The sequence below is a fragment of the Aulonocara sp. 'chitande type north' Nkhata Bay genome, linkage group LG7 (genome assembly GCF_057382095.1).
Source record: "Aulonocara sp. 'chitande type north' Nkhata Bay isolate Kocher_YH1m ecotype deep benthic linkage group LG7, A_spYH_male_GT1.1, whole genome shotgun sequence".
NCBI lineage: Eukaryota > Metazoa > Chordata > Actinopteri > Cichliformes > Cichlidae > Aulonocara > Aulonocara sp. 'chitande type north' Nkhata Bay.
The window spans coordinates 32,309,012-32,325,553 of NC_141350.1; the positions used below are offsets into that span (position 1 = coordinate 32,309,012).

Genomic DNA, 16,542 nt, shown 5'->3' on the forward strand with positions numbered 1-16,542 from the left:
TCTAAAATAACTGACATGGAGTGATACAATGCAATATGATACCATGCTTTATGATATTCAGTACAACATATTAAAATATACAACTCTACAATTCAACATGCTGTACCCAAGAACCATCTGCTTTTTATATAGCACATCCTGGTACAACACAATAGATTGGTGCTGCACTATAAGCTGCAGTATGAGTCAATATAATGCAGAGTGTTATTATGTAATACTGTATAATACAGACAGTGTGCAGAATGGCGCCATGTGTTTGTAAAGCAGCCATATCCGATGCAGTAGTGTACTTTAGTTGTGAAATATTTTCTACTTGTGTAAATTGGTAAGTCACTTAAACTATTTTATCTAATCAAAAGTTTTTCAATCTCTCTTAGTTCTCTGCAGAAAGGCTCCTGGCATCACTCCAGTGGTAACGTTGCCTTAGGTAATGACTGCATTTACGTGCTCCGTGAATTAAACATGTAGAAACAGGTTCAAACAAAGACAATGATATATGACATGACTTTTTAGTAGCTTTATACTGTATAGATGAGAAAACTGACTAACTCTGACTGTTGATTCAGCTAAAGGCTCGTATGGTGCTGAGGGTCAGCTCCACACGGTGATGGAGAAGAGTCCAGAGAGCAGCCCCACCACAAGGCCCCGTCAGGGTGGAGGCTTTCCTCAACCCCCGTCCCCTACCGGGCCTTCCTCTGGATCTGCAGGCCCCACGCCACAGGCCAGCCGGTTTATCCTTCCTACCAGCATTTACCCTGTTCCCCAGCCTGAGCCACACTATGCACAGATGCCCAACTCCCCCAGCCCAGGCCCCTGTGGAGTCTACCCAGCCTTGGCCAAGGAGAGCAACCGGCAAACGCAACATGAAGGAGCAACAGAGGGGCAGAGAGATGGAAGGATGTCAGCCACAGAAAATGGATACCAAACTAACACTTCATCCTACCCCCACAGCTCTTACCCAACAGACAGGTGATGGTTTGTTTAGGCTTCTGTGTTTCTTTTTCTTTCTATTTAGCTAACATCTAAAAAATGTTAGCAAAACTGTTCTTGCTTCTCAGAGAAATAACCCCCTCTTTTAATCGTTTTGTTTTTCCCAATACATCCACAACAGTCATGTTTTGCCAAAGTCATAGACATCATGCATTTCTTTCTGGTAGTTTTGAAGCAACATTAGCATTTATTGCATTAAGTCAGAAGTAACCATATTTAGCTCGAGGCGGGGGCCTTAATGTTCAGCTTGGTTATCAAACTGCATCCATCATGATCCAGCTCAGTGGATGCAGTAGTGGAGGTGCACTCTACAGCACCCACGCCCCTAACTTTAAACCTTACTGAAATCCAAACAGGTGGCCCTTCTGTACAGGAATGAAGGGGGAAATTAGCTGATCTTTGTACCAGGCTATGAACATCTAATTTGGACCTTTTTGTGAGTCTTTTGGAGCCAGATTTTGGTGCTCAGAAGAACTGCAGTTTTTGGATAGAACCAGCATTAAAATGCTTTTGGTGGTAATTCAGTCTCATGCTTTTGATAGGCATCAACAGGAAGAGTCCAGCTTTGGACCCTACAACCCACGCATCAAAACTATTGGAGGGGGAACAGAGAGTGAGACAGTGGTCCAAAGAGCCCAGAATCATCAGAGCATCCAAGAGCAGAAACAGGATTTCCATATTCCCCAAAATTACTCAGCCCCTGAAGTCAGGCGCGCATCATCACAGGAGAGGAGCGACCCCTACGCAGCTGTCCAGTCCTTGGGAGACCAAAACAGGTACAGTTAGAGTGGGTGGGGTCTGCGAAAGTTCATGATTGTTCAAGAGATCAGAGTCTGATTTCAAATCAATGGCCGCTTCACGCCTGTGATGTCTTTTGATCTCTTTTCAGATCAGTAGACCAGTCCAGCATTCATTCAGAGCCTGTAGCATCTTCCAGGCTCACCCTTGGACAGGTTCCACCCAACCACTCACCTGGTCAGGCCCAGCCTCAGGCTCCACCCTCTTCTGCCTCACACCATTCTCCCCAGCACCTCAGCGACTCATCCGCTCTGCACTACCAGAACTGGGACCACGGAGAGCAGGACAAAGACAAAGAGCACCCACTGACCCGCCTGGAGCTCGCCCTTGCCGAGGTCCAGCGGTGCGGCAGCCCTGAAAGCAATGCCCCCCAAGGGCCCGCTCGCAGCCTCTCTGTTTTGGAGAAAGTCAGTCGCTTCGAACGTCAACAACGCAACGGAAAGCAGCGCAGTCACAGCACCTCACACAACAAGGCCCATCTACGGGTAACTGCAAACAAGATTAAAATATTTCTTCTGATGATCTCAGAAGTGAAAAGGCTTCCTTATGCTTAGCTTCTTTCAATACTTTATGCTTCCTTATTCAGAATCAGATCACAGACAAAGGCCGCAGCGCTCCTTGTGGAACAGAGGACCTCAGAAACATGCTGGAGAGAAGCACCAAGGGCATCAAAGTCCAAAGGACTCCGAGCTACAGAGGAGGCAGCAGTGAGCATATGAAACACAGGTAGAGTAATTCTGAAAATACAGATGAGTATATAACTAACTACTGGTCTAAAAAGTGTTGGTTAAATTTCCGTGTGATGTTCAGAACTCCAACAGATCCAGTTTCAGCCCTGCAGAGGAGTCGCAGCAGCTTCCATCTAGATGGATCCAAGGAGGAGGACAGCAGCAAGAACTTACCCTGGAGACAGGAAATCCAAGAGATCATGGCCCCAATGCAGGACACATCCACAAACAGGTCCTTTAACAAGTCATCACAATGGCACATCCAACATCCAACAGCTCAGTGTGATGATCCTGATCCAAGAAATGTCTCTCCAAACAGATCTTACAGGGACTCCTTGAAAGACGCCCAGTCTAAGGTCCTACGATCCACCTCCTTCAGACGGAGGGACCTCACCTCATCGGGCAGTGCCCAGCCTGCTCCAGCTCCTCCTTCTGTCTCCTCCCCTGGCAGCCAGCAGCCTCCACCCGTCCCTCCCAAATACCACTCACTGGAGAAAAAAGGCCCCACGACCATGCCAAAGCCACGGGGCATTGTCATCACGCCACAGTCACAACCTCTGGTCACTTCCGCTCACACACCCAAGGAGAGGCACTTGGTTACTCCCGATGTTCGAGGCTCTAGCCCACCACCCCTCCCCAGCGTCCCACCCGTTGGACAGCCTCCTTCACGGCGGATTTGTGGCCGCAAGCGTTTGACGGCAGACCAGAAGAAGCGCTCATACTCAGAACCAGAGAACATGAATGAGGTTGGGATTTCTGACCCAGAGACCATGTCCTTATTCCGGCGTGGAGGAGGTAAGATTTCCAATTTTTAAAAGCAAACTCCTTTTGCCCTTGTGTGGTAAACAAATTATTCAAATGATTCCAGTTTAGTTACTTTGCTGGAAATGCTGAAATCCATTTTTTTCTTTCTCTTCCAGAAACCAGTGTGGCAGACCGTCGGAAGGTGTTTGAACCTGCTGCAGGTTCTGTTGGGAGTGGAGCTTCTCAGAATGCCATATCAAGGCCCGACCTGCGACAAGTGCAGCAAGAAGCTCTCGCTAAGTACATAGAGAGGAAGAGAGGCGTGAGGAAAGATGAGGGAGGACAGAGGAGCATCTCGAGGCCTCGCAGTGCTTATTTTCAGCCTGAAAATGTTAACCATGCAGGTGGGTGCAGGTGCCTGGTAAAGTATCCAGGCAGAAAGGTGGAGCAGTGAGGTTTGATACATGGATAAATGAAAGGTTTAAGTGAGAGGTATAAGGCAAATCACTTTTCCTCCTTTCCTTTGTCTTCAGCCTCCTCCTGTTACTCAGACTCCCTCAGCCTCTCCTCCGCTTCCAGCCTGCTCTCCCTCCAAGACCCATGTCCAGCTTCTCCTCAGGGGGAGAAGCACCCCAACTCAACTCTTCTTCCTGACCTGCGGAGCCACCAGTCTAACTTCTTCTACCCAGGCAGGGTCACCACACCGAGGCGACCAGCTCACCCACCATCAAGGTATGCAAGAACAGGCCCCAGCTGAATCTAATTCTCTTAGTAGCATTGTTTAGGACACTTTGGTGGCTCCCGATTTTATAAAACGTTAAATCTTCTCCTGCTTTCTTCTCTTAGCACTCCTTCTGGCTCAACTCTTGATCAGATCTACCAGGATCTTGTTCCTGAAGCAGAGCTCAGGAGACACAGCCAGTCATCCATCAGAGAGCCGAGCCTGGGCCGTGAACAGCAAGTTGCAGAGCCTCAAGTCAACCGGGGACTGTCTAAGCAGCTCAATGTTGCTCTGCAGAAGGCTGGGTCAGTTCACAAAACAGGGAAGTCAGCCTCAGCTGAGAATCTCCTGGAGCGATCCGAGGACACGCGAGCCCCCCCTCAGCACTTTCGCTCTCGTTCATCCCCCATCATGGAGAGACTAAATGAGGTAACGCTCTGCTCCGCTGCGGTGCTCACAGCGGTTATTGTCGTGAATGTAGAGGCAAGAAATCATTCTTTCAGGCAGACAAGGAAAAAGCAGCCAATCTCGTGCCAGCACACCAGCTTCTAGTTCAGATAGCCTTCTACTCATCCATTTGCCAAATCTCACATAGGAAGCTGCAGCGCATCTACAAGCCACCTCCACCCTACCTCCTCCTCTTCATGAGCTATCTGTCGTATCTGCTTCCTGCTCGGTTCTGTATGGGAGGTCTTCCTTTCCTTTCTTTATGCCTTCCCTGTTTATTTATATGGTGGTCCTTAATTAACTATAATGAACATATAATAAATAAAATTACAGTAATAAGTATATCTTAAAAAATTATCATTTTAGAGATTGATTGTCATTTCTGTAATAGGAAGGATCTTGCAGTTATATGCTAATAACATTGGGACTTTAGAAATAACAAATAACACAGCATCTCACCTTTTCCAGCTTTTTCCCATCACTCTGTCGATCATGCCGACCATCAAGCGTCAGGTTAAAAAGATCAGAAGATGCACATCAAGCGCCCTGCATGCAGCCACCAGCTGTGACATCACAATAAAACAAAGTTTTATTTTCAAACTTCAAGATTCAAAAGGCAGCAGCTGCCAACTTAACCCATTGTGAGATAGTGATTTGAAAATGTAGTGTAAGGATAATTAAACTGTAAGTGAAGTGTTGAAGGTCCATATGTCAAACATTATATTAATCCAATATGTCAAAATAGAAATAATAATATTTCCCAAACAGGAGTGAAACTGTCTGTTATTTTGGTTACATAACTATTAGGAAACAGAGAAACAAAGCCATTTTTACTTAGAATTGTTTAAGTCAATGTTTGCAGATGATACAAATAATATAGCTATAATCAGCGTCTGTCCTAGAGAGGTTTTTGTGTTCCAGCGACTCAGAGAGCACGCTATAATCCAAATATAAAAAAGGGTTTGGGAAAACAAGCAGCTCAGCCTTTGCCAACAGAGACTTCAGCGTCATGTGACCCAGCCCGGTGCTGCAGAAGCCAATGAAACAGGAATGCATTACTTTGTAATGTAAACTGAGTATTTCTGCAGCTTACTTTTAGATTGTCACAGTGAAAGATAAGATAATTCACGCCGCGATAATAAAACACTGCAGTGTTTTGGTGTCTGATAAACCTTCATGAGTCTGTCACTTCGTTCCCTTCCTCCACTTTGGCCTAAAGAGGCATTCATGGACCTGTTTGTATTTCCACTTATTTGATCACATTTGCACCAGAGTCACACAGGAAATAGCCCAAATCCTCAGGGTTTCCTGTGAGGTGCCAGTGAGCCGGGATGGTGACTGGGCGCTGTCTGATGCAGATGATAAGAAACACAAACACACACACACGTGCTTACATGCATCTTAAAGGAATGCTGTAACGGATAAATTCATCCTTTATCTCCTTCAGTAATCAGACCTGCCCGTGTCACATAAACATCATTACAGCTCAGTCCAAGTTGAGGGTTTGAGTTAAATTTACCTCTTTTTTTCCAGAAATCTTTTAATGACAGCCAAAGGCTGGATCTGAAATGTAACATCTTCTAATTACTGAAGCTAGAGGCTAAAATGCAACCTAACCCTAAATCCTGCCTTTAAGTGGTGGATGTTAAGGGGTTAAATTTAAGAACTTTATGTTCCCGGATCGTTGCCGAAACATGCCAAAGGAGAGTTTACAGGTCAAAGTCGGCTTGCTGGAGAGACATCAGTGCATGTGGTCTTAATGTGTGATAAGGTCTGTGGTCAGACTTGTGATCGCTGATGGCGCTGTCTGGGTTTTTCAAACAGCTCAGAGACACAGGAACAGGAGTATTTAGTGTTTCTTGCTAGTCTTGATTTATAAAGCCCAAGAGCTCAAAGAATGGCGTTAAACATGAGAGAAACCCCTTGATTCAGATAAGGATAATTCTACTGTACACACACTGTGATTTATAAGAACAGAATGATTTCATTAAAGTAAATAAAGTGATTACACATTACACCTGGTTACTGCGACTGCAGTAATCAGTTTTGTAACTAAACCATGGCAGACTCGATGACATTTCCATGCTTTTCAGAATTCTTTATTACTACACACACGTTTGCTGTTCACAGCAGCTTCCAGCCACCAGCCGAACACACATCACCAACAACAACACCTGACAGGACTCTTTCTGCCAGTGATGCGTGATTGCAGATGCCGCTCGGGTGCCTCCGCCTCTCCTGCAGTGGCACCGCAGACCATGCCACAAGTTTATTATTATTATTATTATTATTATTATTCAGCAACCAGATCAAGGCAGAACCCTTTAATTTATCATCTCCATCTGCATCTAAACCTGGATAATCATAGAAAGAAATTGCAGAAAGCATCTTCTGGAATTTTAATGTCTTAAGTTCCACCAGGTCACCAGGGGCCTGCTTTAAGGTTAGGTTTTACCCACATAGAAACTAGAAAATTTCATTTTTGCTTTTGCATTCTCTGTTTTCAAATATTTCCATTTGGGTGACCCTAAAAGTGGAAAAATCTATAATATATAAAAGGTTATTTTGACATTAAGGTGCCAGTGACTCCTTGGATATCAAGAAGTAAAACTGACTTCTTGTACTTGACCTTAATGTGCCAAGGGTTTTTAGAGGTTATAAGCTTTGATTTGGCTAAACATACATACATTAATATGTATGAAACTACAAGAAATTGATTATTCCACTTTCTCTCTTTGTGTTTCAGGACTTCCTTCCAGATGATGTCCGGATGTTTGGCGTCTTCATCTCGGAACATGAACGCTGTGCTCTGGCTGCCGACAGGTACGCCGCGTTTCTATGACCACCATGTCTGGGTTTCACCTGGTGGGTTCTTCTGGTCCTTCATTACTATCTTCCTGTCATATGACCATCAAGGATCCATAACTTTATTTACAAGTACAGCACCGTGCAAGTGATTTCTTGGTCCTCATACAGCCCAGTGTGAGCTCAAGTGGGTCAGACAATCAGTAAAACAAAAGCATAATAACCTAACTTTGCTTGTAAATGAGTAAAAAGAATTCTGCTAAGACAAGAATTCTGCTATTTGAAGTGTCTGAAAGTTTAATCAGTCTTCATCGATGCATAATCAACAAAAGTTAAGATCCTGAACGTCTCTCTGCAGAGCCTTTTCTCTGGCGATTCGTTCAGTTTAGTAGATAAGGTTTAAAATGTGACTAAGGACTGAGGGATCGTGGGAATTCAGGTTCATTGCTGAATGCGGTATTTTAGCTCTCTTCCATAAAAGGCTGTGGACTCTCAGACTGTGCTTGCTTTAGGCTCTTTGCTATTTTAAAATCATCTTGTGCCCAGCTGTTGGCATCACGGAGAGAAGGACACATTTAGGGGGAGAAAGAAGGAAAGGAGGACTGGATATAAAGGATATAAGGGATTGGGGGTGATGGAGGCACAGGGGCAACAGCTAAAGGAGACACAGAGCTAAAGGAGAAGGTGAAAGGAGATATGGGTGAAAGGAGGAACAGATGACATGCAAGAGTTGAAAAGGATGAATACGGAAGGTGGTGGTAAGAAGGAAAGAAGAGGAGCAACTGAGAACCAGTAAAAGTTTAAAAAAAAAGAGGAAGGAGGGTGTAAGAAGGTTTTACAGCTTTACTTCTTCTGTTCTTTAGAAATGAAACTCCAGGCAGCTTTCTGAAAAGCTTTTAGAGAAAAAGAAGGGAGTATCTGTTGTATGAAATGAGAACAGGCAAGGGGAGGTATAGTATTTAAAGTTGAGAGGAGGGAAGAAAGGGTATAAAGTTACAAAATGAGGCAGAAGATTGGCCTTCTCGGAGTTCAGGGTGGAGAAAGAAAGAGAAGAAGGAGTTAAATAAGGGAGGAATGAGGAGTTTTTAAGAAGCAGGAAAAACTCCCTGGCACTGAGAGGGAAAAATAAACAGAATACCAACTCTTGTCTGCAGGGATTTATTAGTTACAGACATTTAAATATGTTTGCCCTTAAAATGTGAAGGTGAAAAGTCAATCTGAGGAATTCTGAGTGTGTGTTTACACAGATCAGTCTGGTGTCTGGATATAACCAGGAACACGAGGGCAGAAATCCAGATAACTGAGCACAAACAGCTGATAAGATCAAAAGTAGTTTAGATCACAGTTAGGACACTGGATGTTAGGAACAACTAAAGGTCAATAGCACTTTATTTAAACCTGAAAACAACACTTTGCATATATTTTATATTACTTTATGGATTGACAGCCAGTAACGTCTCCTAAAGCAGCAGTACTAGTTTCCATCCATTTGTCTTGTGGTTATCTGGGGTCACAGTTCCAGCCAGCTAAGCGAGTTATTTCAGGTCAACTCGAGGCATTTTTAGGCCAGTGTGATCTATAGTCTCTCCAGCATGTTCTCAGTCTAAGCCAGGACTCTCCTACCAGTTAAAAGTGCCTGGAAAACCTCCAATTGAAGACGCCCAAGAGGCATCCTGATCACATACCCACATACATGCTTTAAGAAAACATGAAACACACACAAGTCAATACTCTGACCAGCTGCCAGAAACAATGTTGCAGCTATAAACCACTGCAGACCGAGAAGAATTTTCTCTAATGGTCTTCAGTCGACCTGGAACTTTAATTAAAGTCGATTACTTTATGTCTGCAAGAAGTTTTGTCAAATTAAAAAACCCACTAATGCAAATTCCGTGAATCCAACATCAGTGAGTTTGGCATCCAGTTTTCATAATAATCTATGGTTTACTCTCTGGGGAATAGGAATGACATAAAATGATAAAATAATAATTAAATCATGAGATCATCCATGCAATGCTTTTCTACCACTTACCTGTGTCTGGGTCGCAGAGTCTGCCTCTGCGACCCAGACTTCTGCAGTCAGAGTTACTTAGACCTCCCTCTCCTGACCCACCTCCTCCAGTTCAACACCAAGGCATTCCCCACCCAGGCAAGAAACATAGTCTCTCACGTTTGCCTCGCTCTTCTGTAGGGTCCTCCATCCCATGTAGGAGGAGTCAAGAAAGCATTGTAGTGAGATGCTGAACCACATCACCAATTCCTTTTGATGTGAAGTAGAAGCATCTTTAGTTGGAATCCCTCCCAAATGACTGCGCTTCTCTTCCTATCTAACAGTGGTCCGAAACACCCTTCAGATGAAACTCATTTCTGCCTTCTGTATCCGCGCTCAACATCCGCAGGTTCCAATATATACACGAAAAGCAAATATATTATCCTGAGGCCACTGAACCGGAAGCTCCGGGCTATACCTAGAAATTCTTTCTATAATGAACGGAATCGATGACGGTCAGTTGACCTACTAGAGCTGAACGCTAACCAGGAGCCACTTATTGTCAGATAATAAGATATCCCATTGCTGTCCAAATTTTAAACCAACAAAATGTGCTTAGTTGTAGATATATTTTCAGTACCACTGTTTTCCTCACTTTCTTTATTCTTTTCTTCATGTTTTCCTTTAAGACCTGCAAACGTCCATGTACCAGAAGGCTTCATCTCTCCATCCCAGAACAGCATGAACACCTCCCAGCCCATAGGACCCTCTACAGGTGAGTGAAATTAAAAAAAAAACAACATTAAAAAGTGTGAAATTTGCAGCCTTTTTAATTATTATTCAATTATGACACACTCCAGGATTCACTGAATTTAACTCACTAGCCTCCTTGTTTTTAAATCCCAGGCTTCTCCCAAACACCGGTCATTCGTAAGGAACGGCAGAGGAACAGCGAGCGCCAGCGTGCCCAAAGCACCTCCACCTTGGCAGCCTCTGTTGGCCTGCCCTACCCATTGTCAACACCCAGGACTCAGGAAAGAGGCAGCGATGAGTGGCAATCAAGCGAGAGGTTGAGCCAGGCCAATCTGGATGGCATCACTTTCCCTGGCATCCAGCAAGTGAGCGTAGGCAGTGGTGAAGAAAGTAACATTTCTGGTGTTGAACGTGAAAAACAGAGTAGACACAGTTTGAGTGACGCCACCCTGTTACAGGACACCGCAAAGCACACTTACAGAGGCAGAGCCTCCAGTTTAGAGATAAGAGGCGGACTTTCTGAAGAAAATGTAAAACCAGTTTCCCCAGTGACACCAACCTCACCTAAAAGGAAGGGTAGCGGAAGCAGCACATCCTCTCCTCTGCCGTTCTCCCATCCGACTGTCCACCTGTCCTCACTGCGAATCTCAGAGACCAGCCTCTTTGGCTCCGTCAGCCAACAGCAACCTCCCAAAACTTCCACAGGCACACCACTGGAGGACTATGATGAGGTCTTCCTCCAAAATCCTGCACCACCTCCTTCTCCACCTTTTTCTCCTCCAATCAGGGAGACAAACATCACTGAGGATTTCCCTCCTCCACCTCCTCCTGTGGAGCTGGAGCTGGAGGCTAAGGAGGAGACAGTGGGAAGGTTTGTTTTACAATATCTGTGTGTTTTATTTGAAATGTCATTACTGTTGTTTTGATTTTTAAAAATTATTTTCTTCTTCCGTTAATTTTCCCATTTCTCCAACTTTAGTTCCACTTCGGAGTTCTCCACCATTTCCACAAGAAAGTCTTCCCCCCAGTTTTTACCAGTCAGCTCTTCTTCTGTGCCCAGTCAACTTCCTTCAATGCAACCCTCCACCATCACTCCAACCACCACATCTGCCACCACAGAGGACAACCTAAGCCTTGAGTACCAGCCGCTGCCCAAAAGGGAGAAGACATCTGAAGAGCTGAGAGTGGAGGCTCTGGCTCAGCAGTTGGTGAGTGTCTGAAGTCAATTTGTATCTTGCTGGAGAGTCTCGGGACTTTGTGTGTGGAGGAATCATCAGATATTTGGGGCTTAGCAGACAGAGAACAGGGGAAATCTACTTCAAGAGTTCCCATTTTTTAATAGGGATGAGATTTCAAGTAAATATACAATTGGACATTTACTAGGAACTGTTTGACTTTTCTTCAAAGATACCAACCTAGCCTCCCAAATGACATGGAATAGTTTTGGCAGGCTTGTGATGTGGTAGCTTTACCTGATAAAAAGGGTTTTACAAATGTAAAAAGTTGCATAACTTAATAGCATCAGTGACAACCTCAAACCTAACCCTAGGCAAGCGGAATATGACTCTGTTTTTAAATTGTTCTACAATGGCAATCACAAGACAAAGAAAATAATCTTTCTAACCAACACACACACAAGTCCTCTTCACTTTTCTCTAAAGGGTTAGAGTGGGGATGTCCAACTCATTTCACATTATGGCCCACATAGAGTGCACTTTGATCTTAAGTGGGCCAGAGCTGTTTAACTCCCCTTTTTGTCAGTGTAAAGAAATTTAACTACACTTTTAATCTCTGAGATTTTTTATATAAGAAACACAAGTGCAAAAAATTCAACAATACATCTAAGTTTGTCTTTGTCAGAAAATGTTTCTCTTCAGTGTAAAAAGGTACAGCCAGTATTTATTCCTGGGTCTGGAGTTCACTGCACTGTTTATGGTCTTCAACTGCAACTCCTTTCCCCTCTTTTCCAGTGCAATGCTATGACTGATTTTGAACTACAAGAAATTGTTTAATTTTGACTACCTTTCTTTTTGTGCTTAGTTTTTATTCTTTTCTTTTTTCCAGGTGTTGCAGGACCCCTCTCTAGCGCCCCTCTTGGACACGTGGGGAGGTAAATCCACTATAGAGCTATTGGAGGAGATCTTTCCAAACAGCAAACTGATTGGGAAATCACAATGGACCCACAGAGGCAGCAGCCAAGAGGGTGACAGGTAAGCAAACCCTTTTATTTCTGGCTGCATTTTCTAATTTGTTCTTTTGGGGAGTGAGTTTGTACAGAATCAGGGTTGAGGGCGGTCGCGCCCTAAAGCAAAGCCTGCTTTATCATCTATTTGACTCTAAATTGGACCCAAGTGTACAAAAAGAAAACCAAACTCTATTAAATTAGACTTGAAACTACCTATCAAGGCCATAAACTCATCAGGAAAGTGTTTACTGAGGTCATAGATCAAAGGAGAAGGAGGCTCAATTTCTAAGAGATGTCTATATAATCTGACAGGCAGAGTAGCTGCCCCCTGCTGGTCATCTAAAAGAATGCAGGTTTAAGGCACTTTCCAGACACAACAGCTGCCTCCCTCTTTGATACAAAAGTCACACTTCTCAGCTAACATGACTCAAGACTCGTCCTTGAGGTCATTCAACTGAGTTTTATCATAAACCAACAATGGATTTCTTATTTCTGAATATTGAGAGGGTCCCACATATGTAAGCTTTTGTTGCATTAGCTGGTTTGACAAAACCTAAAAATCTGATTCATAATGGATCTCACAATGTTGCTTGTTCTCTTTATTTATTTTATTTACTCAGGCTTTCTACTTCAGGATCTGTGCACATCTGCATAATGACAGCACACTCTAAGTGCTTTGAGTTTTTATAATGTCTTTAATAACCATGTCTTTGATTGGTCACATGCTGTCAAATCATCTATTCACGTGAATGGGCTCCTAGCTAGATTAAGAAAGACTGGGTTGGCATATAAAGTTGATAACCAACTTCATGTGACCACTTAGCCCAATATCGGTGTATGTTAAGCCAATTATGAAAATGGGTATGTAGAACTTGCTTCATAGTACAGCGCGCTGGTGTAACCTTTCTAGTTTGTTTATTGTGTCGGCAGATTCACTCAGAATCATTCCCACTCTGATACATCCACTTACACAGAACAAACAAAGGCTTACAATCAAAGATAGTTGGTTCCAAACAGTTGGATAATTACAAGACTGGAGTGCACTAAACAGTCTGGTGATGCTGTTTAAAGTGCTTTATGTAAGGCAAAACTAAAGGCCTCCACAATGACTCTGTTTATTTAGCCTCAAGAGCAAAATTGCACAGAGTGACTTTTATGGGACTGAAGCACGACACGAACATTTTTGGGGGTAATGGACTTCCTGTAAACCAGCATTTATCACCCTTGCTGTGTATGCTGACAGCCTCCTTCCTCTTATCTGCTGCTGTCAAAGCAAAGGAGGAACATTGGGAGCCTCAGCTGTCCCTGCAAGTCACAGCCTGTGATGTCAGTGACATCTCAAGTGTGTTTTGGTTCGCTGGCGAACGCGTTGTTCACAGAAAGAATGAGAAGACAAACAGCCGTTATTGTAGAGGTTGTGCTTTTGAACCTCTTTGATTTTCTCTGCTGCCACACTCCTTGTGAAGTACTCTTAGGGGTCATGAGTGAACCCGGCATCGAATTTATTTCGATTTCTCGAGGTCTTTAACCCTGCTCGAGTGGATGAGGTAACCTGCGGGTTCAAAATCAGCTTCCTTTGCTGACTGAGTGTCAAAGTCAGACAGGTGAGACCAGACAAACCTGATTAAGAGCAGCACAGTTTGGACAGCGTTGTCAACCTACATGAGAATTTCTTAAACATCATTACCTGAATGGGATGGTATGTATAGGGGCTAAAAATATATATTTTTAAAAAGGACAGTGAGTTAAGTGCAAGGTTTAAAAGGGATTTCACAACTAAGAAAACCAAGCAGCTGTTTTTTTTTATACTTTTAGTGGACTTGAAAGGACGCCCAAAAAACTCAAAATGAGTTGTATAGTGGTGTGCTATGACTTACAAATCGATAGTCACCCACTTACCCCCAACCACTTGGGGCAGGGCTGCCCCTCCCTAGCCTGATTTCATCAGAGGAAAAGGAACTTCTTCATTCCTGCTGTCTGGAATCTGGCATTTCCATATTGGTGCAGTTTTACCAAACTGAGGGACTGCATGTGCCTTTTAATGTTATTTAATAACCAGGATGGTCATACAGGTAGAAAAATGAACCTAATGCATGTGACTTTTTAAACTCTGTGAAACAAAGAGTGTGTTCATCGCTATTTACATTTAGAAAGTTCAGAAATCTGCAATATGAAAATACACTTTGACACAGTGCAAAAAATGTACCTAAAATGTGTCTTAATACTGGATTATTATTACTAATGAGTTCACCCAGAGGATGAACTGCTAGAGCTGATGAAGGTGGGGTTTCTTTTGCCTGTTTTATAAACTCTTGCATCTCTCTGATCCAAAAGAGCTCTTCATATTTTATCTGATTATATTGTTTTAATGGAAAGGCCACAAGTAGGAATAAAACAACTTTTTTACATTTTCCATCTAATCAGCCCTTCAGGCTTATTCCTGCAGCAACACTGACACCTAGTGGTACTGTGTTGCTGGCATAACAGACTGTATCTGGTCAGTAAAATAGCTTTTTCTTTAATGTGAGCCTCCACTTCATCAGCCTGGTTTTTAAATCGACCTTGAAAAAGTGTTTCTGTTCTTTCAAATGCTTTAAAATGGATAAAATACAGGGCTGTCACATCAAAAATATCTGTTTTTAAATAGTATTGTCATCTTTGTAGGACCCAGGCTGGCATCTGCGATCCTGCTCAGAGCACGGCGGCAGATCAAAAGAAGGAGCCCAATCTGGATGAAGAAGAGAAGGATCTCAACACCAGGAAGGTAAAATAAAAAATAAAAATAATAATTTCTCGTTAAAATGTGAATAATTAACAGTGTTAAGATATAATGTAGGTGCACAAACCAATAAATCTGTAAATGAGTCTTATTTTTAAATATTTGCCTAAAATCCCAGCAGCAGAAGGTAAAACTGCCAACTGTTTTCACATTTCTCCTGCTGTCCACCAGGTGGAGCTGTGTGAAGCTCTTAGGAGCAGCGTGGTGGCTCTGAAGCGGGAGAAAGAGGCGCTGTGTGAGGAGCAGAAGCATCACAAGGCGCTGGGGGATAGCATCGACACAATGGTGCAGGACCACCTCAAAACCAACGAGAAGGACAAGTACAGCGTGTTCATCGGTATGACATCAGAGTGATGCTGTGACAAAAAGCAGAAATATGTCATTTTCATTACACTTCCACAGCAGATAGGCTTTAAGGGACCCCAAGTTTCAGACGTAAGTATTTCTATCTTTAGTGGAAAGAGGCTTAATGACCTTGGAGAATAAATAAACAAATATAAAAAAAATATAATAGGACCTAAAATCGAGCCTTGTGGAACACCGCAGGTAATATGAGCTGCAGACAAGGAAATAGGTTCTTTCTAAAAGGTAAGAAAAATGTCTTTGACCTGTTTGTTGTTTGCAGGTGATCTGGAGAGGATCGTGAACTTGCTGCTGTCTCTGTGCAGCCGGCTGTCGAGGATTGACAGATCTCTGCTCGCTCTGCAGAGAGACGGGCTGTCGCCAGAAGAAGCGGCTGAAGAGAGGGTGAGACATGCAGAGTCCACCTGCCTGCATCACACCTGCAGTTCTGTGATTCAGGCAGTAAAACAAATGGGACAGTAACTAAATTCAATTCATTTTAGGTTTAGTTTTGCCCTTCATACGGTGACAGTTTTCCTCCATATACCTTTAATGTCTTTGGCACATTGACACTTCAGTGTCTGAAGTGTCTTTATACTAAGTGCCTGATATCCAGATCAAGGTTCTTGGGGGTCAAACCATCTCAGACTGAGTTATGTGATTTATTAGAAGTATATGTAGGCATGTGTGAAAAGAATAATAGAGAATTAGATTTGGGGAAATAAATATGGATAAATTCCAGAAGAGGTGAAATGACTAAAATAAAACAGAAAATTAAGTAAGCAAATGGGAAAAGTAACACAAAGCTAAACTGAAACAAGATGGTAAATTTCTGCCAGATTTTATGAATTAATTTCTATATTTATTTACATTTTTGACTATTTTAAATACATATAAATATTTATCAGAATCCTGATATTGTCAGTTTTGGTCCTCTATAGGACCAAAACTGACAGTGAAAGGGACTTTAACTTTTGCACCACACTATCTGCCTCCCTGCTGTTTTCCTTATTATTTGTTTCCCTTTACCTGCATGCTTTCAAATTCAATAGTCAAAGGAAGACACTCCAAATTATATATAAAAAAAAGTTTCTTCATTTTTTTGGAAGGTCTGTGAATAATTGTGTTTAATAACCCTGATCTCAATAGTGTGCAGTTCTGCTGTATGACTTAAGCCGTGTCTGTATCATCTCAGATATTAAAAATAGTCCCAACAAAGATTTCAGTCCCAAATATTTTGATATATGAGAGTTTATTTCA

General features: G+C 42.9%; 1 protein-coding gene across 2 annotated transcripts in view; it reads left to right on the forward strand.

Annotated features, from left to right (window-relative positions):
- The window catches only part of shroom3 (shroom family member 3), an 80,265-nt gene that overhangs the window by 58,181 nt on the left and 5,542 nt on the right, over nt 1-16,542 (forward strand). For both annotated transcript variants that reach the window (XM_086300066.1, XM_086300067.1), the window contains 18 exons: nt 378-427; nt 567-969; nt 1,533-1,766; nt 1,880-2,273; nt 2,375-2,514; nt 2,599-2,748; nt 2,836-3,311; nt 3,437-3,664; nt 3,794-3,992; nt 4,107-4,410; nt 7,175-7,251; nt 9,913-9,998; nt 10,130-10,847; nt 10,956-11,184; nt 12,041-12,186; nt 14,826-14,925; nt 15,112-15,277; nt 15,566-15,687. In XM_086300066.1, the coding sequence (XP_086156192.1) occupies nt 378-427; nt 567-969; nt 1,533-1,766; nt 1,880-2,273; nt 2,375-2,514; nt 2,599-2,748; nt 2,836-3,311; nt 3,437-3,664; nt 3,794-3,992; nt 4,107-4,410; nt 7,175-7,251; nt 9,913-9,998; nt 10,130-10,847; nt 10,956-11,184; nt 12,041-12,186; nt 14,826-14,925; nt 15,112-15,277; nt 15,566-15,687 (4,222 nt within the window). The remainder of the gene's footprint in view (nt 1-377; nt 428-566; nt 970-1,532; nt 1,767-1,879; nt 2,274-2,374; nt 2,515-2,598; nt 2,749-2,835; nt 3,312-3,436; nt 3,665-3,793; nt 3,993-4,106; nt 4,411-7,174; nt 7,252-9,912; nt 9,999-10,129; nt 10,848-10,955; nt 11,185-12,040; nt 12,187-14,825; nt 14,926-15,111; nt 15,278-15,565; nt 15,688-16,542) is intronic.